This window comes from Scophthalmus maximus, chromosome 2, assembly GCF_022379125.1.
Source record: "Scophthalmus maximus strain ysfricsl-2021 chromosome 2, ASM2237912v1, whole genome shotgun sequence".
Taxonomy (NCBI): Eukaryota; Metazoa; Chordata; class Actinopteri; order Pleuronectiformes; family Scophthalmidae; genus Scophthalmus; species Scophthalmus maximus.
The window spans coordinates 5,909,902-5,931,753 of record NC_061516.1 but is presented as its reverse complement, the minus strand read 5'-3'; the positions used below and the strand labels follow the sequence as shown (position 1 = coordinate 5,931,753).

The 21,852-nt window shown below is 42.8% G+C and overlaps 2 protein-coding genes across 4 annotated transcripts; both read right to left on the bottom strand.

The window, feature by feature from the left end:
* Nucleotides 1-1,024: 1,024 nt before the first annotated feature.
* On the bottom strand, nucleotides 1,025-9,388 carry prrc1 (proline-rich coiled-coil 1). 3 transcript variants are annotated; one of them, XM_035625315.2, is made up of 9 exons: nucleotides 9,232-9,388; nucleotides 7,950-8,079; nucleotides 6,243-6,593; nucleotides 5,756-5,901; nucleotides 4,485-4,587; nucleotides 4,236-4,399; nucleotides 3,737-3,840; nucleotides 3,526-3,628; nucleotides 1,025-2,962 (listed from the first exon to the last, which is right to left on the bottom strand). In XM_035625315.2, the coding sequence occupies exons 2-9, from the start codon at nucleotides 8,044-8,046 to the stop codon at nucleotides 2,753-2,755; spliced, it is 1,278 nt and encodes a 425-aa protein (XP_035481208.1). In that variant the 5' UTR covers nucleotides 8,047-8,079; nucleotides 9,232-9,388; the 3' UTR covers nucleotides 1,025-2,752. The 3 variants fall into 3 exon arrangements, with proteins under 3 accessions (XP_035481208.1, XP_035481209.1, XP_035481210.1); XM_035625316.2 differs by having other exon boundaries at nucleotides 7,950-8,102; nucleotides 9,232-9,381; XM_035625317.2 differs by lacking the exon at nucleotides 9,232-9,388 and adding an exon at nucleotides 8,953-9,202.
* A 535-nt stretch (nucleotides 9,389-9,923) lies between these two features.
* Nucleotides 9,924-20,819, bottom strand: LOC118300667 (long-chain fatty acid transport protein 6). Its single transcript, XM_035625284.2, has 10 exons — nucleotides 20,209-20,819; nucleotides 18,457-18,660; nucleotides 17,533-17,691; nucleotides 16,597-16,721; nucleotides 14,703-14,897; nucleotides 14,272-14,362; nucleotides 13,625-13,823; nucleotides 12,137-12,234; nucleotides 11,394-11,524; nucleotides 9,924-11,300 (listed from the first exon to the last, which is right to left on the bottom strand). Exons 1-10 carry the CDS (start codon nucleotides 20,804-20,806, stop codon nucleotides 11,124-11,126), a joined length of 1,977 nt encoding a protein of 658 aa, XP_035481177.2. The 5' UTR covers nucleotides 20,807-20,819; the 3' UTR covers nucleotides 9,924-11,123.
* Between the last annotated feature and the right edge of the window lie 1,033 nt (nucleotides 20,820-21,852).

The following is a 21,852-nucleotide window of genomic DNA, read 5'->3' as shown; positions in this document are numbered from 1 at the left end:
TACCAACTGCACACTGCCCCCTGCTGCACCGGAGGGTGTACGACAGGCTCCAGTTCAAAATCAATATACACACTCTGTGATTAATAAATAAGATATTACTATCAAAGGGCAGCACCCTTCAAAGGAAGGGAAATGATTTACAATATACTAACTGTCAATGATTAATAATCACATCCGAGCAACTACAACCTAAACCACCATATCCGTAGTCAGCAGAGGTGGAAGGATCTGGAGTTCTACGGGTCAGAGGTTGGCAATACTACCAGGCGACTAGACTGTATAATTAGAAACATTTATTTAAAAGATAAATAGCTGACATAACTAAATCTAACCTAATACCTAGATAGCCCATTTGTGAAGCTGGGGTCAAAGGTCAGTGTACTACAAACAAGATGGCGGTAAACAAAGAAACTACAGAGGAGAGCTGTAGTAGAGACAGTTGAGACAGAGTCGTAGGGGAGCTGGGGTTTTATTGGCCTGATGACCCCCGGGGTTCTGGGAGCAAGATATCTTTATATCATATGTATTCCTCTCGGCAGTAGAACTGCTTCTCATTACTGCATTCGCTGACCTCCAAGGTCAGAGGATACAATCTAAAGGCAGCCAGCAGAGGAGTCAGAGGGTTCACGTTTAAGCTTATTGAAGATTATGAATAATTGATGTGAACATTCTTAATACCCATCCTCAGCTTTAACTGAATGCTCAGCAGATTAGAAACGTGTGCGGAAGCTAAACAAAATAAACCACACCAGGCTTCTCCTGGGCTCAAACTGTTCCATCCACAAGTTGTTTTACTTTACAGAAGGGTTGCTCCTCTTTGAGCTCTTTACTCCCATCCTCAGTACAGTTTATTTTGTAACACTGCAGGCGCTGACCCTTGTAGACGTACTGAAGAAAGACATGTCTACTGTTATTCAGCATTATCACAGTGCAGAGCTCCACTGTCAAGTATTTGCAGTATGCTCTGTGAATACACCAAATTATATCATAGGGTAATGTGCAGCATGTGATACAAACCATCATGAAAAAAGTAATTCATTTTATTGACTTAAAAAGGCACGGTGAGAGGACACACTTCATCAACAGAACGGTGACCTCTGACCTACTTCCCTCTGATCAGATCGCAGGTTACTGTAGCGAGGATGCAAACTCATCAGGGGTGAAACAGGTGACAACGGCTCCGTTCATCCGAGATGAAGTCCACTTGTAATCGGATCACCAGAGGGATGTTAATCAGGGCCAATGATCAATCGGATTTCGGACATGACAGCTACTGCTGCTGGGTGAACTTTAAGACAGGGCTTAGCTATGATGACATCAATAAAAAAAAAGATTTCACAACCACTACAACAACAAAACCTCACTTCATTTAAATTTGCCCCCTAACATTATGAGGAGACTGTCACAAGCCTTCATGTTCAACGATGTAAATTACGTGAAGAATGGAAGCTTTATGGAGCTCCATGCCCACAAACCATTCTCTTGTGATTTAATCTCACATTCACATGGTTTAATTATGTCAGTCAAGTATGTTAGTTAATATTGACACTCGTCGTTACGTCCAAATCGCTACATCTCAACATCTTCAGGCTCATCAACAGCTCCACATGTCGTCTGAGCCCATCGAGGTTCTGTTGCACTGAACTCAGCATATCAACACTAATAACCCAAATCACCCAATTTTGACAAATGTTGACAAATTTGCATCCGCGCTGCAATGACTCACTATCAGAATGTGTTCATGAGTAAAATGCATACAGGACAACAATATTCTGCAAAAAAAACAACCAAGAGTGAATACGTGTATGTTATGTCATCGAAAACGTGATGACATCATTTGACCCATCAGACGATTCTAATTGTGTCCCAGCTGCACAATATATACCGAGTCTTAAAGGCTTTAGTGCATCATGTGAAGTAGAGGAACAGTCAAAGTGAACATGTTCTGTTCGTCTGACTCGTCGGACCGACTCACAACTGCTTCATGTGGACTCAATCCTCTCAAAATCTTCAGTGGGAAACTGTCTCAGACGTTCATTGTGGAAATCAGATATACATCTTTAATACCATTATATTTCTTAAAGTTTACATGTTGTATTTTCCCAAATAATTTGTGCTCAATCAATTTAGCACAGAGTAAATCATGACATAAATGTAGTATTAATTACAAACACAGGAACGGGAGCGACACCACCTTGTGTACTATTTGCCAGAATAGTGTATTTCCACTTGAGTGTGATTAGGTCAAATTAACAGTATTCAGTGGGTCAGGAAGGTCGGGTGCTCTCTCTCTGTTTGCGTCTCTTTGGCTCTGTTACAAGCTCTAGAGTATAGAACACAACTGGGACACAGTCTACATAATAATCTCTAAAAAACGTTAAGCATTGCTAAACAAAACAATAAAACTAAATATGGCCACAGTTAAGTTTAGGGTTGTTGATCTTCATTTACATGGTGTAAAAATCCCTCAGGGAAATGAAGAGATGATCAGTTGATAATTAAGTCTTCTGTAAAGACTGAGCTGGCAACAAAGAATTGATTTGTTATCGAAAAGGCGTTTCACGAAAACTCAACTGACACGCTGAAATGTCAGTAAACATCACTTTAAAGTAAAGAGCATTTGGCTTTGCCCCGCAGACACAGACGGGACACTGATGGGAGCAACGAGGAACCTTCTGTCCCATGACCGCCTTTCACTCCAACGTGCCTCCACCTGTTTCTCAGTCTGAGACAAATGCTGAAACCTTCAGCCTCACACAGTCCTGGGCGGCAGCTGCTGTTTGTAGATTCCAGCCAGAGCTTTGGCAGCACTCTGGATCATCTGGCGTCGGGTCATGCCCGTCATGGCCTGATGCCAGTCTGTTCTGTTGATGTTGGGCAGGCAGCGCTCCAGGACCTCACCCACTGGAACGATCAGACCGGACCAGCGCAGACTGTAGTCAGGAGGAGTCAGGGACTGAGCCTGCACAGGGAGAGTTACAGAGACGCTTTAATAATCTAAGATACTGCACCATCTACAAATTCATCTGCCCTGACCACCAGCTGCTGTCTATTGGAAGACCAACGCCTCGGACACACAACAAGACTGTCACAGTGGTCAGATCTCTGTACCGTTCACAACGCGCTGTCTTGTAATCACAGGCTTTCAATCGTTCTCCAGGAGAAATGTCTCCAAAGAACTTTACACACGAAAACACACGAGAAGTGACACGGGATGATATGTGATACACGCGTGAAACAGGAAGTGTTTGTCACTTTCACCATGGACGTCAAAAAGAAACGGTTCATGAAGGACAGCCTCAGAGCTTTAACTTGACTGTGGTGTTGTAACCACCGTGTTGGGTTTTGGTGCACAACAGATTCCGTGATATTTTCCAGTCCTCATTTTTTTAGTTTCGTATAACTCAATTCTGTAACTTGTCTTTAATAAAAAAAACTGAATGCTATGTAACCGATCTGATCCAGTCATGACTGACCACATGAGTATAAACTAAATGTTAGTGTGTGTTACATGTGGACGTTCACCTGCTGGACGTGGTCCAGAGCCAGAGGCGTTGCCTGGGTGAAGACCTCAATACGGATGCTGTAAGTGGGGTCCTCCAGGATCAAACAGCCGATGTCAAACCACCTACAGAAAACAAGGATTATGACAAAAAAACATGTATTATTATTTAAACAAACTGAACAGGTTTGGTTCTCCGGACGTGCTGGTGTCAGTCAGACGTTATCTTCTTACTTGTCAGGAAAGAGTTCAGCAATGAAGCTCTCCAACGAGACGACCGGCTGCTTCTCATGGATCACACCAGCTCGACGCAGGCTGTCGATTCGCTCCTGAGCCCCCTGCACGCGCGCGCACAATTATTTTAAAACTTTTAAGTCAAATATTAATATCTTTTATTCTGAATTATTATTTTCCTTACAAGTAATCAGCAAAATAATTAATAAGTTATTGTAAGTGGCAGCCCTACATTCAGTAAAATCATTTTCAAAGATTTTTTTTTTAACCACAATTAGCCACAAATATTTAACAACACATTCAGTCTTTTCTCCTGATTGAACGGGAAGTTCATGTAACTCCAACTGCAGCTCCACAACACAATGAAGGAAAGCTGATATGAAGGATGATGAAGCATGATGTAGAGCTCTGCTACAGGACATTACTTCTCCCCTCTGTAAATACTGGAAATGTAAAAGGAATGTTAAAATGGAGGTTGGACTATGAGCAGCGCTCTGACCTTGACACCAGCTGCATAGCCCACGGGCTGTGGGGCGATGTTGGACTGACCGGGCTCTCCGGTGACCATGGCCATCCCAAACACCTCTTGGAAGGCGTCTCTGACCGCATCCACATTCAGCTCCTTGTCCGAAGTCACCACAATGTCAATGTCCCCACCGGACTCTGGGGAGCAGTGACACAGTGACAGTTATTGAGAATATTTGTATATGTTGTCCGATGACTGATGATGATGATGATGATGCCTTACTGATGTACGGAGCCATGCCAGGATCCAGAGTGGTGATCATGGACTCCACAGAGTGTTTAGTTCTGTCCAGGACTGTCTTCACTACAGGGTTTCCTGCGACTCCCTGAGGACACAGACAAAACACATGAAGTGACTCAGGACACTGAGCTGAAACACCTGGGGTTAACTACAGCTGCACCAGCGATGGTGAACAAATACCCACAGTGGTGTTCACTATCATCTGAGGTTATCTAGAAACAGTTCTGTTGGTCCACCAGAGAACCACGGCAAAGGGCTCAACAGACAGTATATACTGCATGTCCCTTGTGCATGTCAGATAACTACTTTATGCTGGACAATATATTGTCCCAGAAATGATTGCGATAAATAACATTTTTTTCATTTTTACTTCATTGTCATGTGAGCTTGGAGTATAGAGTCACTGCTGCTACACCATTTGTGATGCTGCTAAACCAGTGATTCTCAAACTGGGGGTGGACAGATGGTTGTGGAGACAAAAATTACATAAAACCTTCAAAAGACTGAGAATTGTTTTTACATTAAATTGTCTGTGATGAGATCTGTTGTTGAGTGTGTTTGTGAGAGTCTATGTGCACACATCATGTTCCTTAAGACTCATTTGCTCTTAAAGTTAGAAAACTCTCAACAAACAGAATTGAAAATGATGGTGTTGCAGACGACAGAGCAGAGGAAAATGTGACTCCTCTGGAGCTGCATCAGGCTCTCATTGAGTGGTGCCACCAGCGACCCAACAGTGAGTGATGGGCCGATAAGAAAAGGCATCATTATCTCTCTGTTTATCTGAGTCTAAAACAGGCAGGGACAGTCTCACTCTCTCTTCTAATGTCGCCCTCTGCTGCTCATTCCACAGAATACAGGTGGTTACAGTCACTGTCCCTACCCAGTGACAATGTCCATTTTTATATATAGTCTATGGTTTGCCAACTGGCCTAGAGACTTTGATTTCTGTCTCCTGCTGTTTGTCTAACTCTGACTCTACTACCCAACTATTATCATCATCATCATCATTTATTAGCAATTATTAGCATCATTATTACTACTATTAATTCATATGTTCTGCTATCTTGTGGTTGGTGTAGCTTCAAATAACTTCCAGTCAGATTTATGATCAGAATGGGACTGATCACCTTGATGGATGAAGAGTTATGATCAGAATGGGACAGATCACCTTGATGGATGAAGAGATATGATCAGAATGGGACTGATCACCTTCATGGATGAAGAGATATGATCAGAATGGGACTTATTACCTTGATGAAGCCCCAGATGCCTCCACCAGTGCCGATGTCTCCAGGCACTCTGGGATCTTCCTGCTCCTCGGGGAAAGTGATGGGAGATCCAGTGTCTAATCCTCCTGTCATGGCCGGCTGCTGGACCATGGCGTTGGACATGACACCTGCAAGATATTTAAAAAGAATAAACCCTAAATGAGTAGAATGTCAAATATAATGTATCAACTTTCAACTAGAGATGTTAGAAGTAGAGTTTGACTACTACTAGAGTTTCCCTCAGATGACTCTCAGGTAGGCGTGTTGTCAGGTCACAGCGACGTTCATCTTTGACCACTAAGTTCTAATAATTAATAACTAAGTTCTAATAATTTGATAATAGACCAATAGTTCCCATACAGTTAACGTGAGGGGATTTTAAATATCCAGTCTTCTCCCAGGGCTGTTTAACTGGAGATCTTGCTGTATGAAACATGTTGACTGTGCAGTGTGAACAGTTTGACAGTACCTGGCATGGTGGTAGGGCTGGAGAACGTTGGCATGAGTGGTGTCTGTGGCGTTCGACCGGCATGACCTCGTGTGATGTCATATCCTGCGCTCATGGAGAAGCTGGGTATCGGTGGGCCTACAGGAGGGGCCAGCCCACCAGGAGCTGAGGGGTGAAGTGGTCTGATGGGGGAGGTGGACGGAGGGAAGGGAGAGCGGCTGGGGAAGGGGGACGTGAGAGTGGAGGGAGGGGGGAACTGGGAGGAGAGGGAGGGGGGGGCTGTCAGAGAAGGAGGGGGGAGAGTGGTGGCCACTGAGGGGGAACCCATGGACATGGAACTGGAGCCGGGGACCGACAGAGGGCTTGACACACCTGAAACGACAGACTCCATTTACACCTGGTCACATATAACATCATCTCATCTTCACTTTTTTTTGTTCATTGTCTCAAGTCTTATTCAGTCCTATTGGAGTTTATGTAACAACATTATAGCTCAACAAGCACAAAGATCGAAAAACAAACACCAATTGTCAATATGTCTGTTCAATAATCAATATTTTTCAATCGAGTAGCATTACATCACCCATCAAACATTTTCGATAAGAGTCCCTAAACATAATTTTTTTTAGAGAATTGTGACCAAGAAACGCATAAAGAGGAGGACATCTTACAACAATCTGTGAAAAGATCATTTTTATTCAGTGATGGAAAATTTGACGTGCTATGTCATAACTCAAGTCATCACTCAAGGATACATTAGAGCCACTGGCAGATAAAGGAGCTTCTGTTGAAGCTGTGAATGTGATTCAATCTACAGTTCATTCGGAAAGTATTCAGACCACCTTCAATTTTGCACCATTTGTTATGTTGCAGCCTTATGTTAAAATCATTTATATTCATTATATTCCTCATCAATCTACACTGAGCACCCCATAATGACACAACCACAGAGTAATTTAAAAGGAAAACTGAAATATCACGTGAACACAAGTATTCAGACCCCTTGTGTACTTAGTAGAAGCACCTTTTTGAGCTAATACAGCCATGAGTCTTCTTGGGAATGATGCAACAAGTTTTTCACACCTGGATTTGGGGATTTTCTGCCACTCTGTCAGGTTGGATGGGGAAAGTTGGTGGACAGCCATTTTCAGGTCTCTCCAGAGATGTTCAATTGTGTTAAAGTCAGGGCTCTGGCTGGGCCATTCAAGAACATTCAGTTGTTCCTAAGCCACTCCTGTGTTATTTTGGCTCTGTGCTTAGGGTCATTGTCTTGTTGGAAGGTGAACCTTCGTCCCCAGTCTGAGTCCTGAGCACTCTGGACAAGGTTTTCATCCAAAATGTGTCTGTACTTTGCCATGTTCATCCTTCCTTCCATTACGACCAGTCGCCCCATCCCTGCAGCTGAAAAACACCCCCACAGCAGGATGCTGCCACCACCATGCTTCACCGTTGGGATGGTATTGGGAAAGTGATGAGCAAACTGAAGGGGGTCTGAATACTTTCTGTATGCACTGTACATTCACAGGATCATTTTCTTAACATTCATATTTCCATAATGCTTAACTGGATTCACTTTTGCAACAACATAGCTCATCCATGTTGCAAAATATATTTATATTCTGGGATGTCAGAATGTCACCTTCAAAGTAACGGAATCATTAAATATTGGAAGTTGACATGGATTGCCCAGTTTGTCTCACATGTCAGAGGACAGAGGTCAGGTCGTACCTGTGGTCAGTGGTGGGGCGCCGACTGCTGCAGCCACCACCAGAGGAGGTGTAGGACTAGCAGGAGGTGTCGTCTCAATCCCACTCTCTTCCATCATCTTCTTAGCCTTTTACCCTTCACCTGATTGTAGCTGCAAAAAGATGAGGACAGATTCTACTTGTTTAGTTAATAATCTGTTCTAATACAGGTATTGGCCATAGACTGCTAATATAGACTGATTTACATTAAATACATGTTCTTCAATGTGTGTGTGTGTGTGTGTGTGTGTGTGTGTGTGTGTGTGTGTGCGTGTGTGTGTGTGTGTGTGTGACTTGAGCTGTAAAGAGCTTGGAATGGTTGATAAAACTAGATCACTGTTATGTCCATGCAGCACATTTACCATTAACATCAAATGATTCAATAAGTCCCTTACAGTGACGTACAAAGGATATCAATATCAGTGAGATCAGATCACAGGTATCAACATTATTATATGAGAAACTCAAACCAGTGCATCCTAACGCGCACACACACGCACACAGACACACACAGCCTGACACAAACACACACAACACATACATACACACACGCTCGCGCACACATACAGGGACGGACAACACACACACAGCACACACACAGCACACACACACACACACACACACACACACACAGCCTGACACAAACACACACAACACATACACACACACAGAGCACACACAAAGCACGCACACACACACGCTCGCGCACACATACAGGGACGGACAGCACACACACAGCACACACACACACACACACACACACACAGGGACAGACAGCACACACACATTAGCACACATGCACGCACACACACACACAGACAGACAGACAGCACACGCACACAGCACGCACACATGCACGCACACACACACACACACACACAGGGACGGACAGCACACACACACACACACTCACTCACTCACTCACTCAATCACACACTCTCTCTCTCTCTCTCTCTCTCTCACACACTCACACAGCAGTAACTCACACTTCCTCTCATGTCTGTGTTCAGTCAGTAGAGACAACGCACTCAGCTGCATGTTGTAGAAGTTAACAACAGTGACACTTTGATCCAAAGTTCATTAATCGTTCATTAAGCGACGCTTCACCACTTCCTGTTAGCTTCCTTTAGCACACACTCAGCTGGACACGTGTACACACACTCCGCTCCGGCGACACGTACACGTGAATATCATATATCACACCATCTTCATCTACGTCTCCAGGGGGATAACACATGTATCTGAGACAGAACCGTAACACTCACCTGCTAGCTGCTCGAACGCGACACTCACATCAGTGAACCGCCGACCCACTCTGATGACGTCACGTGTTGCCACGTCTCTGCCCGAGCGTCACTCCTCCCCATTGCCGGGAGAGCCCGGACACGGACACGGACACACACACACACACACACACACACACACACACACACACACACACACACACACACACACACACACACACACACACACACACACACACACACACACACACAGCTCCTAATTCTGAAGGGTTTAGACCATGCAGACTGGTGATTGGTGAAGATAAGGTGAGGAGGAAAGGTCAGCCAATCAGAGGAAGGGTTGTATGGAGCCAAATCTGGGTCAATAGTTTGGTTATTTGAAGAAAAATATTTGAAAGTGAGATCAAGTATTGATCCTGAACTTTGAAAAATACAACAGTGTATTTAAAATATAAACATGGTGTAAGAAACGTTTTTCTTTTTCTATAATATCATTTAAATTGGATTCTGGAATTCTTTTGAATAAGTTGTTTATTTTTTATTTTTTACTTTCATAAATCTTTTGATATTTGAGATATTTTTTTCAGCTGCAGGTTTGATGTTATTCATATTCAGATCAGAGTTTCAAATCACTTTCACATTTCATTTCTCATTTTCTTAGCCTAAATACTGGCTGTGTCAACATTATCACAAATATCAAAAATACAAAATCATACCCGTCATATCTTGATTTTATTTATTAAAAACATGCCATGAGATAGCACTATACATGAGGTTCAAAAATACTTTTTGTTTAAGATAGAGGATGTGATGTGCCATGAATTTAAAACATGTTTTTACATGACAGCAATTCATATACTTCATTGTCTCTTTTTACTCTAAACTGTAATGAAGTAGTGTAAAATATAGACCACATTACTGTATTATACAGCTGAAAAATTGGAGTGTAGTGTAAAATAAAGCAAAGCTTGTTAAAAAGTAGTACAAATCTGAAATAAAAAAACTGTTAGCGACCATCTGTTTAAATTACTTGCTGTATTTATTATTCCTTGAGATGTTATAAAATGAGTAAATATCTAAACATTACTGACCTTTTCATTTTAGACAAATTAATAATATTTATTATTATAGAGTTAACAGCCATTTTGCATAACATATATACTATACAATAAGATACCATAAAAATATAATATTCTCCAGATAGTACAGTAGAAAAGATATTGTTTATAGTTCACATTAAAAAAATATGTTTATTTTCCTAATTCAAGTTCTATATATTTGATATCATTATAAAGATTATGGTTAAACTGTATATAATATCAAGCCTCACCTACATTTCTTTGTAATAAGGGTTTGACAACGACATCTTAGGAATCAGTTTTTCCAGAGATGTATATATTGACTAATATATTAGAAGCAGGACTGAAAACAGCATAGGGTTATGGAGTGTTAAGACTTGACTGACTAACAGAGAAACAATACAATTCAGTAAAGGAACTGTTGAATTTGCATTAACAGCAAACTAAAAAAATTACAGTAGACTAAGCAGGGAGGCTCTCTGAAATATAATAACGCATGCTCACTGTACAAAACAGAAGATAAGACAGAGACATGCTTCTCTTTGGGGCTGAGGGAAAGAAAGGCTGTGGCCAATTTTTGAAAATGTACAGTCAAAAATCGTTTCTTTTGCTAAACTGGAAAATGTTACCACTTCAGGCCAATAATTACATATTTTAAAACTCTGCAAAATACGTCTCAGTTGTTGGTAAAACTGCTCACAAGGGGTGCCCAAGAAGACATAGCTTTGTTTGTTATCGGTTTGGAACATACGGGGAAGGAGTCGTCGTGGGACGAATCAGGGTCTCCATAACACAGTAGATCAGTACTGCTGAAGCAACTGGTCTGAAAAATGTCTATAAATGGATCTTTCCTGACACAATGTCTTGATATGTAGAGGCAGTAAGGGGAACATAGTCCTGCTGAGAGACGTCTAAGAAATACAGAGGGTCCTGGGTGACGTCTGGGTGGAAGCCCTCCTGGACCAGCTTCGTCTTCTGCTGCTTGAAGGTCTCCGTCACGTCCAGAGAGGTCTGGAAAAAACATGTCAGGAATACAGACGAACAGTAAAATCTCACGCTTACTGTATAAACACACTGGAGGTGAAGAATAGCTGCATTACTCACCTGTACTCTGAGAAACCGTGGCCAGGCATATGCAGGAAGTGTTCTGAGTAAGTGGCTGTAGAGCTCTGGTCCATTTAATTTGTGATCACGTTTTAAGACAACAGCCGCCATACCTGCTCGTCCTTCATATCCTGCACACACAGATGGTGAAAGTTCACCCAGTCATACTAAACGGACAAGAGGAAACCCATAGAGCAGGGACAGTGGCCCATATCTTCAGATTGGCTTACTCTGTGTTACTTTATAGAAATGTGTTAGTATTTACTTGTTCTTCTATTAGTCTGTTGTTGTTTATTGCTCTGTATTAATGTTTGGTCTGTTTTTACTGTTGTGTATCTGTTTTTTATCCTTTATTTTTCCTTTTATGTAAGGTCTCCTCAATGTCCTGAAAGGCGCCCATAAATAAAATGTATTATTATTATTATAATTAGTTCAATTTCTATACTGACATAGGGCTGGCCCCATCACATCTCTTACTAGGCCCCTCCCTCCCCCTCTGAGGGGATTGAGTTTCAGTCTGTCTACGCCAGACTAGCCTATGCAAGCATATCTCGTTAAAATGTTAGGCCAAGGCTTCCCTTGATAAAAATGCAGAAAAGGGCTGTTTAATATATAACACCTGTAGCTCTACTGTCCTAAAACATAATATATAATATGTAATAGCATTCAAAGTTAGACAGACACTGGGGGTACCTTCCAAAGGGACAATATGTTATTATAAATCACACACATATTCCACAGACCTGGTATGGTGACTCCATAGACGTTGGCGTCCTTCATAAAATCAACAAGACCTAAAATCTCTGACACCTCGGTGGTGGAAACGTTCTCTCCTTTCCACCTGCAGGATACAGGCTTAGTAAGTATTTGGTCTCCACTCAAAGTGCTTTACATGACAAGTCACATTCACACATTTACATATTCTTTCAGAACTTTTCTATCACAATTCATTCACACACAACCATCAGGGGCCCACGTGTGGTTAAGTGTCTTGCCCAAGCAAACATCGGCATGCGGCCTGGATCCGCTGGGGATTGAACCACCGACACTCTAGTTAGAAGACGACCCTCTTTACGTCCTGAGCCACAGCCGCCCACAAACACATGATCAGACCAGGAGTTTCATTAATTGTTATCATAAGACCAGACAGAAATAATCACCAATATGGACAACACACTATACCAACAATATAAAAGGCCATAATACTATCGTCAGTCCATAAGGAAACTATTAGTTGGTCAGGAGAAGGAATTTCAGGGCTCTTTTTAAACTGAAACTTTAAACTTTAAAAAAAATAATTTTTCATAAATTGGACCCTGGGAAAAGTATCCTGTACTGAGACTGTGAAGTAGAGGAATAAGAGGGTGTGAGGCTACATGAGCTGTGTGTGGAATAAGTATGATATTACTAATTAAATGTAAACATGTCATGAAAAGACGAGGGGAGGGTTCAGGACACCTCATTTGAAAAGAAAGCCTGAGAGGAATGTCTCCATGGAATGCATTGTTGTACTGTACTTCATATTGTGTAATGTGGATGTCACATAATTGTGAGGGAACAAAAGAAGCAGTTAAAGCAGTCAATGATGCAGCAGAGAAACTGAGGAGGAAACAAGGAAACATCGAAGATGAATGATAACACCCTTACAGGAGAATTGGCTTATCATGCTCTCCTTCCTGATCCAGTAGCAGCTGCAATGAGCCGGTGGATCTGACACATCTGTGTTATCGACCGTTGAAGAGGAACCGGGCAGGAGTAACAGCACAGACAGCGGTGCTGATTAATATATTTTTCTTTCAACATGCACCGATAACTGAAACACATCAGGCGTGTTAGACGTGAGTATTTGTGTTTAATATGACCCCAACAAAACAGAAAAATCCCATCTTCATATTCTCCATTGACATTTTGAGTATTAGCCACAATGTGGTAACTAATAGGTAACAAATATCCGAGGTCGACTCACCGAGAGCTACGAGGTTGTGAAACGATTTTTGCTCAGAATTAAATGTTTGATGGTAACGATTGATCTCGTAGCTGATTGTCTTGGTTCCAGGATTAAAACTCTCTAAATGGGGATTTTATGAAATGTCAATGGAGAAAATGAATGAATGGTAAATTCACTTCCGGAACTGGAGCCGTAAAAAAAGTGGGCGGTCACTGTTGTGCTCTATTGTGTATCATCAACAAACTTGCCAACTACAATACAAAAGCACAGTGTGTCTGTGTACCTGAAGGTGTCTCCGACGCGGTCATGGAAGTACAGGAAGTCCCTGTGGTCCTGTAGCAGCAGGTCTCCGGTGTTGAAATAGACGTCTCCGGCTTTAAACACGTCCCTGAGCAGCTTCTTCTCGGACTGGACCTTGTTCCCGGCGTAGCCCAGAAACTGGTTGATCGCTGTCAGAGGAGCCACCAGGATGCCTGGCTCTCCTGTGCACAGACGGAGAGGACTGTGTACAAACAGCTGTGTACTACATGAAAAGGAATAATTGATGGAGTGGATGCTGATTCAGGGAGACGGAAACCGTGGATGTCTTCAGCAGACGTATTTATTATAAGAGCTCAATACTGTATATATCAAGGAGATTTCTGGTTCGTTTACACAGATCAACAAGGTGGTCAGTGTATGGCGCCCCAAGACAATCTGCCTGTTCCCGGTCTCTGTAGTGTATTTAGTTTAGGGTAATGTCGTCATTTCCCCGCGACTATGACACCTCGAGAGAGACTTCAGCTGCTCGATGATTGTTGTGGCTTGCCACAGACAGGTTGACCTTGCTTGGTGCCTGAGAAGACTCGTCTTAACAGTTCCTCAGGGGAGGATAGCCAAAATTCCATGACACTACAGACTGTATGTACACTACACACGCTACTCTCTTACCTATTTGTGCTGGTGTGCATCTCCCAGAATCTTCTCTGATTGGCTCGTATGATTGAGGATCATATCTGAGCAGCTCAAATGGCATAGAGAGCTGAGACAGGAAAAAAAACATAAAATACATTTTGTATTGTTGATTACAAAATGTCAATGGTGACCTCATACTTACTGTACATTATTATGGTTACTTATTGGACATTTCATGTTTGCTCTTTTTTATATTATTGCTCTCTATTGTATTGTGTGCACATTGTATCATATGACAGTGAGTTTTTACCACCTTTTAGCTGTATGGAGCTTTTGACCATATTTCAGCAAGGTTATTGTAAGGGCTGACCAATATGAAAACGCAGTAATCTAAATGAATATACTGTAGGTACAAAAACACAAGACGTGTCAAAATGCAGAGACGGACAATATGCTTTATTCCTGACCTTGTTGAAATAGCTGGCCCTCCCGATCGGTCCGACCTCATCTGTGTAGTTGAGGAACCCGACGCTGGCCTCAGTCAAGCCGTAACCCTCTCTGATTGTGATCGTGCTGAAGCGCTGGGCAAACTTCTTCCAAACATCTGCCCTGAGACCACTTCCTGCTGCCAGCCGGACCCTGTGAGCTCTCTCCTCTGGAACCTGGAGGGGGAAGGAGCAGCATTTAACTCTGTAAAGGAACAGTCCTACATGTTGGCAAATATTCTTATGTACTCGTCAGTACATGCACAGAATGCTAATGTCTTCATGCCAAGAAATATACAAGTTTTGGTGCACTGAACATATTCTTTGGAAAAAGTAGGAAGACATTCCAAAAGCTTCATAAGCCTAAATCCCCCATTGCAAATATTTGTGGTCATCTGAGGAAGATGATGATCCAGACATGACATTTCAGTTGTAGGCCTACGTAAGAAATTGTGGAGAAACTTCCAGCAGGACGACCATGACTGTGGCTCAGACAGACGCATCTCCTCAGTGAAAGACGCATGAAAGCATAAAAGGAATGATGAAACAAAGGCCAAACTGTTTGCTCTCAAGTCCAAGTGTAATGTTTGGAAGAAACCGGACACGTCCATTACCATCGCCAACTCAATCAATATCACAACTTTCTAGCACATTTAAAAACAGGGTTGACAGAGAGCACTGACAGGCGACGCAGACGCAGGGTCCTCGGTAGGTAGGCACAAGCAAATAAAAGCAAAAGAAGACAACATCACATAAAAGAAAAGAAATTCAAATCGGAAAGAATAACAGCGATAGAACATAAAAGATGAAAAAACTTCATCACACAACGGTCAGTCTGTCAAAATGGGTTAGAAAAAAGTGATTTACAAGAAAAAGTCAGTGAATCTCATGAAGTGTTATCTCCTCAGGCGGGTCAGTCTGAAGTCGAGGGGCCCAGAGAGACTGTATTTATTGAGGAATGTGCAATATATAATACTCATACTGGTGTGTTTGTGTGTGTGTGTGTGTGTGTCGGGGGGGTATTTAATGAGGAGATGTGCAATATGGGGGGGAGGGGTTGGTGTGGGTACTGTGTAATATGTAACACTTGCTATCGTAACATCCGTTGTGGGGCAGTATTTATCCTATTATTGAGATAATGTGCAATATGTAACAGCTGTGTGTGTGTGTGTGGGGGGGGGGTATTTATGGAGGAAGAGTGCAATATATGTAACTGGTGTGCGGTGGGGGGGTTGTTGGTATTTTGGGTGTGGGTACTGTGCATTATGTAACACGTACTATTGTTATACTTCCTGCCAGCTGGGTCTGTAGTGCAATGTTTACTGTAGTTAAATGTACATGTGGAGTGACGGTGCTGATGTGACGCCTTGTTCTCTTGATGCCCAACACAAAGTTTTCCTGAGCGAGACAATAAAGGGTAATCTAATCGATATGGGGGGGGTCAACATTTCTGCACGTATCTTGGGGCTGTGGCAGGTACAAGGAGACTGGTTCAGGGTTAAGGGAGACGTGAACAGGGCAAAGTGCCGGACCTCAGACAGGGCTGAAGGTTGGAGAGAACTGAGAATGTCTGTACTCAGCCGACCTGAGAGAGTTTGAGAGGCAGTGGTGTCATTACTGAACAGTGACACGTCGTCCATCTTCATAATCATTACTCTAGATTGATGAGGGGAAAAATTTATTACAATTATTTTCGCATGAGGCAGCAACATAACAAAATGGGGGAAAGATAAGGGTGTGAATAGTTGCATTGAATTATATTCATGACTTTATTGTAGCCGATGAATAGGTGTTTTGAGATCTGAGCACGTGTGCACAAATCCAGAATGATCATAATGTCACTATCACTGACAGTTATAACAGGATGAAGTCTTACCACAGGTTGGTTGACCAGGTACCGACACAGCTCTCCGATGTACTGCACCACAGTCACATTGTGTTGCACGCAGTCTTTCCAGAACTGGCTGGCGGAAAACTTTTTTTTTAACACACAAGTTGCACCTGCGATCCAGAGGAGAAGGCGGAGTGAAGATACAGGAAGTAGCACAAGACAATACACCTATAAAAACTCAGATCTTTCTTTATACATGTCCAACAATTTTACATGTCTAACAATTTTTTTTCAGAAAAACATGTTTTTCTGAAAACAAGGTTGATTTCATACAGACTTCTACAGGTTCATCTTCCATCGTTTCACAACCTCCTAGCTCGTGGTGAGTCAACCTCGGATAGTTACGCCATTATGGCTAATAATCAAGATGTCAATGGAGAATATGAATGGAATTTTCACTTCCAGAACCTCACTCTTGCGCTCTATTCACGTGGAAAGTCAACTAATACCTGTAATATTGTGTTTATTACTGAGGGCATTCCCTACAGTAAGTTTAAACAAGTGAGCTGTGAAGCCAAGGTAGAAGAATGAAATTCATTCGGCAGTGACGACCTGGAAGGGGTCGACACTTCAGTTTGGTTGTGTGAGAAAGATCCTGCAAGCTAAAACAACAGTCCACCTGATCCTCTGCTAAATTTGCCCTGGACCTAAAATAGCGGAGATAAATGGAAAATCTTCCAGTAATTTTGTAAATGTTGGGCACAAATAATCATATGCAGCAACAGTTGTGTTTACTCTGTGGGGAAAAACCCAGCAAGCTGAATACAATCCAACCAAAAAAGGAAGCTGCAGTAACTTAGTCTGAACTGAGTGTAACAGAAATACCATCATATACAGTTCACGGTTCCCTTGGTGACATGAGGGTGAAGTGAGAGGCCTTGAGACTAAACTCTACATCGACCAAAGTACAGCGGTTCTTACCGAGTTGAATGCATCCTCCAATCCCCAACAGGGAAGCAGACATGTGGTAAAGAGGAAGAGTGATGTAGATGATGTCATCAGATGTGGCTCCACAGATCGTGAAGAAGGCCATACTCATGATGGCCTTCAGGTGCCCGACGCGAGCCGCCTTGGAGAGACCTGGAGGAGAACGGCCACACAGATGGTCGTCTTAAAGTGAGGTCACAGTTACACTTGAGCCTTGACGTTGGTCTTAGGATTCCATTGCTATTCTGAAACTTGATGTAATAACCAATGCACAGCCAGACTGTAATAATACACATGGCCTCTGGTTTGAGGATGTTGACTGTTGGTTGTGATCAGATCATCTCCATCTCACAGAGGCGCATGAGTGTCTGTATGAAATTTCATGCCGATCCATTGTGTACTGGTTGATCACAAAACCACCATGTGTTTGCTCTGGTGGTGTGTTCAGGTGCAGCAGCGTCTTATGGACCAAATATTTCACTACTTTTATGTCTTCAACTGGAACTTTTTTCTTTTATGGATCAAAACACATCTACTGTCCAGCAGCTCCAGGATCTTCTGGCTAACGGAAGAGTGAGTACAATCGACTTTCAGCAACCTGGACCAGATGGGTCTGGTGAGACCTGTTGGCGTGGCCACTTGGTGGTGGACATTGTGTTTACATCAACGCTGGTTGTAATGTTTGCCACGGTTGTTACTGTAGCTGATGCACAAACCTAATCCTCCACTGTCAAGTTTGCTACAAGAGGAGAAAATACACTGGACATTGTTCACATTAGAGTAGTTACTGTTAATGTAAGAGTATAAGTGACAAGATATCTGAACCTGAGATGAACCAGCTGACCAACATCTGATCTCTTGACCTCACAGGTTAAATTACAGATACATGTAATACGTCATGTGTAGCGTTCACAGTACCTGTGGTGCCTGAGGTGAAAATGAAGAGGAAGTTTGACATGATGTCAACTTTAGGTGGTTCACTTAAGAGTTCTTCGGACACATGTTCCACCTTATCTAACAAACTGTTGATGTCCTCGGATGGTGACGTGTGATCCACCACCCACACGGCCATGTTGTCCTTCTTCAGATCGGGCAGCACCCGCTCCACCAAGTGCACCACATCTGGTGGAACAGACAGAATCTGTCAGTGCTGCTTCATCACACAGATGAAGCAGCACTGGCTCAAACCTCTACAGAATCTAAGAAACAAGGCAATCGTTACAATCACATCCCTCTGATTCATACAGTGTAAATACTGTAGGTATATGTATTGAGGGGAGAAGTCATGGTGTTGTACTTTGCTCTGCACCTCTCATCTATCAGTTGGACTGATAACGTTTCAAATGTGAGGAAACTTTGTTCATGATCAGAAACTCCAGATACTTGTCCTTTTAACCTCACCACATGTATAGTTAGCTGTTACTACTTTACATTTTACATGTCAGACCTTTGATCATCTTATAAAATAATGTATTTTTGTACAGATTTATTATCCAAATAAATAAATACATTATAATCCAGAAAAACAATTCCAAATAATCTCAAGTGCTTGACACTACATTTGATGCCTGAAGCACATTTAAATTTTAATTCATATTTTGTGCAAGTAAAATTCTCACATTTCCTTCCACTGTATTGTTTTGAATGTTCCTCCACATTTCATATCCTATGTTCCACATGCACTTTCTAACACTCCACCGTTTACTGCACACTGTACAAACAGTCCTTTAGATCTTTCTGGTTTTGGTTTGCCTATATTTTCACATCACACAAAATGTTCCTGTTTTTATATTTTTATATATATATATTTTTATATATATATATATATATATATATATATATATATATATATATATATATATGATGTGACGACAGGAAACAGTGATAAGCGCCTTGACATGAGTTACATTTTTAGTTTGACCTGCTGACATGGTGTGATACAACAAGAGAGCATTTAGGTAAAAAGTCACACATTCTAATCCTCTGACGAACATTTGTTAATAAATGAGAATTAACACAGACTGTTTTTTTTTTAAGTATTTTGAATAGTTCAAGTGTACTTTCAGTCTAGGGCTGCAACTAACGACTAGTTTCACTATCGATCAATCTGTCGATTATTTTCTCGATTAGCTTTTTGGTCCATAAAATATTTTTAAAAAAAGGTGAAAAATGTCGATAGTGCTTCCCAAACCCTGAGATAATATTTATTTTACTCTCACAGAGGAGTTAACATATTCAATTAAATATCCATTTGAGAAGCTGAAATCAGAGAATTTTGACTTTTTCTTCAGGGGGCATATCCCTAGCCCCCCCCCCCCCCCCACACACACACACTTGTTTTTGTTAGGTTTTGAATGAGCGCTTTGGGTTCCTGAAAAGGGCTTTATAAATTCAATACATTATTATTATTATTCATAAAAAAAAACACTTCAACCGATTCATCGATTATCAAAAAAGTTGGCGAGTACTTATCGATTGATGGATTTACTGTTGCAGGGGCGCTCGCACACGGGCGGAACAGGGCCCTCGAAAAGTTTGGTCCGTCTCTGCGGGAGCGATCGTTTGACTGCCTCGTCGAGGCGTCGCAGCCACTCGGTGTGTGTGTGTGTGTGTGTGTGTGTGTGTGTGTCTGCGCGCGCGTGTGTGTGAGTTTGGAGGCGCGCGCCCTACCCGCTCCCACGACGAGGGCCGTCGCCCCGCAGCCGAGGAGGCAGTGGCGCAGAGACGAGTCCTTCACGTTGCTGTTGAGGAACGCGACCTCGCAGCCCAGCTTGCACAGACCCAGCCACACGCACACGAAGTCCGGCTCGTTGCACATGAGCTGAGCGACGACGTCGCCTTGCTTCAGAGCGCCCCCCGCTCGGAGCGCGTTGGCGAACCGGCTGCTCCTGCGGTCCACGTCCCGGTACGTCAGCGTCTGCCGCTCGAACACGATGAAGGGTTTCCCCGGGTTCGTCCTCGCCTGGTGGAGGAAGCTGTCGAGGTACGTGACGATGCCTCGCTCCATGCGAGCCTGCGACGTCGCTCTGTGCCTCCGCAGTTTCACGTAGTGCATCAGATCCGGCCAGAAGAACGGACGCGAGAGCCTCAGGTAGAGGACGAGGGCCACAAGTCCCGCCACAAGGCAGCTGAGCGCCGCGGTCACCATCTTCACGTGAACGCACCACCGAGTGGCCCCACAGCAGCCAGTCAACAGGCTGCCTCCAGGAAACCTGTTACACACACACACACACACACACACACACACACACACACACACACAATGCATTCATTTCCTATGGAGCAGCATTGGAGCCAGCGAGGCTGAGCTGTGAACGTGTGAAGTGGGGAGGAGAGGAGGACACTGAACACACCACATTGTTTGACATTTGTGTTTCCAATATCCTTTTTATTTCGTACGGTGTTTCATAAAATTGGCATTTCCCAGTTTGAGATCAATAAAGTCTGTCTGTCTGTCTTCCCTAACCCTAAGCCACCTTAATCTAAACCAACATTTGACCCCTGACCCTAACTTCACTTGAAAGTCTGTCCCAGATTAATTTTAACGCAGTTTGGAATGTGTCTCAGACTGTCGCCTATAAAGACCAAACACTCACTCTACAGTGCAGGTGGGGTCAAACGGAGCAAAGCAGAAGCACATCAGACGCCCGTTTGAGGCGTGCTCACTCAGCAACAACAACAACGTGACTTACACAGACTGATCTTACACTGGTTCTCGTAGTTAAAATGATATAAAATAATCCTTCATTAGTGCCACAGCGAGGAAGTCTGCCATGTCACAGCAGCGGTTCAAAAAGTAATGAATAAGAAATGAAATATAAGACGTATATACACTGTTAACAGAATATATACACATACAGTTTTAATATTCATGAGGGAAGGAGGAATTGGAGCCACATCAGGACCGAACTGAGATGAATCAAGGAGGAAGGTTTACCTTGAGGGAGTGAAGACCAACACACACTGCAGGCCACAGGTGGATCGACTCGACACTGCTCTCGTGACGTGGATATGGTTTCTGTCCTGCAGTCTGGAGGAAGGCCTTCATTCTCTCCTCTCCAGCTTCTGGTCGTGGAGGTTTTCGGTCTGCAGGGCCGGTTGCTGCCGGCCAAGTCTGCTATAACGTGCACTGTGAATATGTTCACTCACCAGGAGGGACAGGCTGTACAGGTGGATGTCACGTCGCCTTCACCCATAGTACCGATTATTACTAATGTAAGAGGCCGATGACCGATATTTGAAACAGATATTTGTCTTTGAACAAGTGTCAGACTTAACACAAAACTTTGTTGAAACGCCTTAAAGCTTATGTTT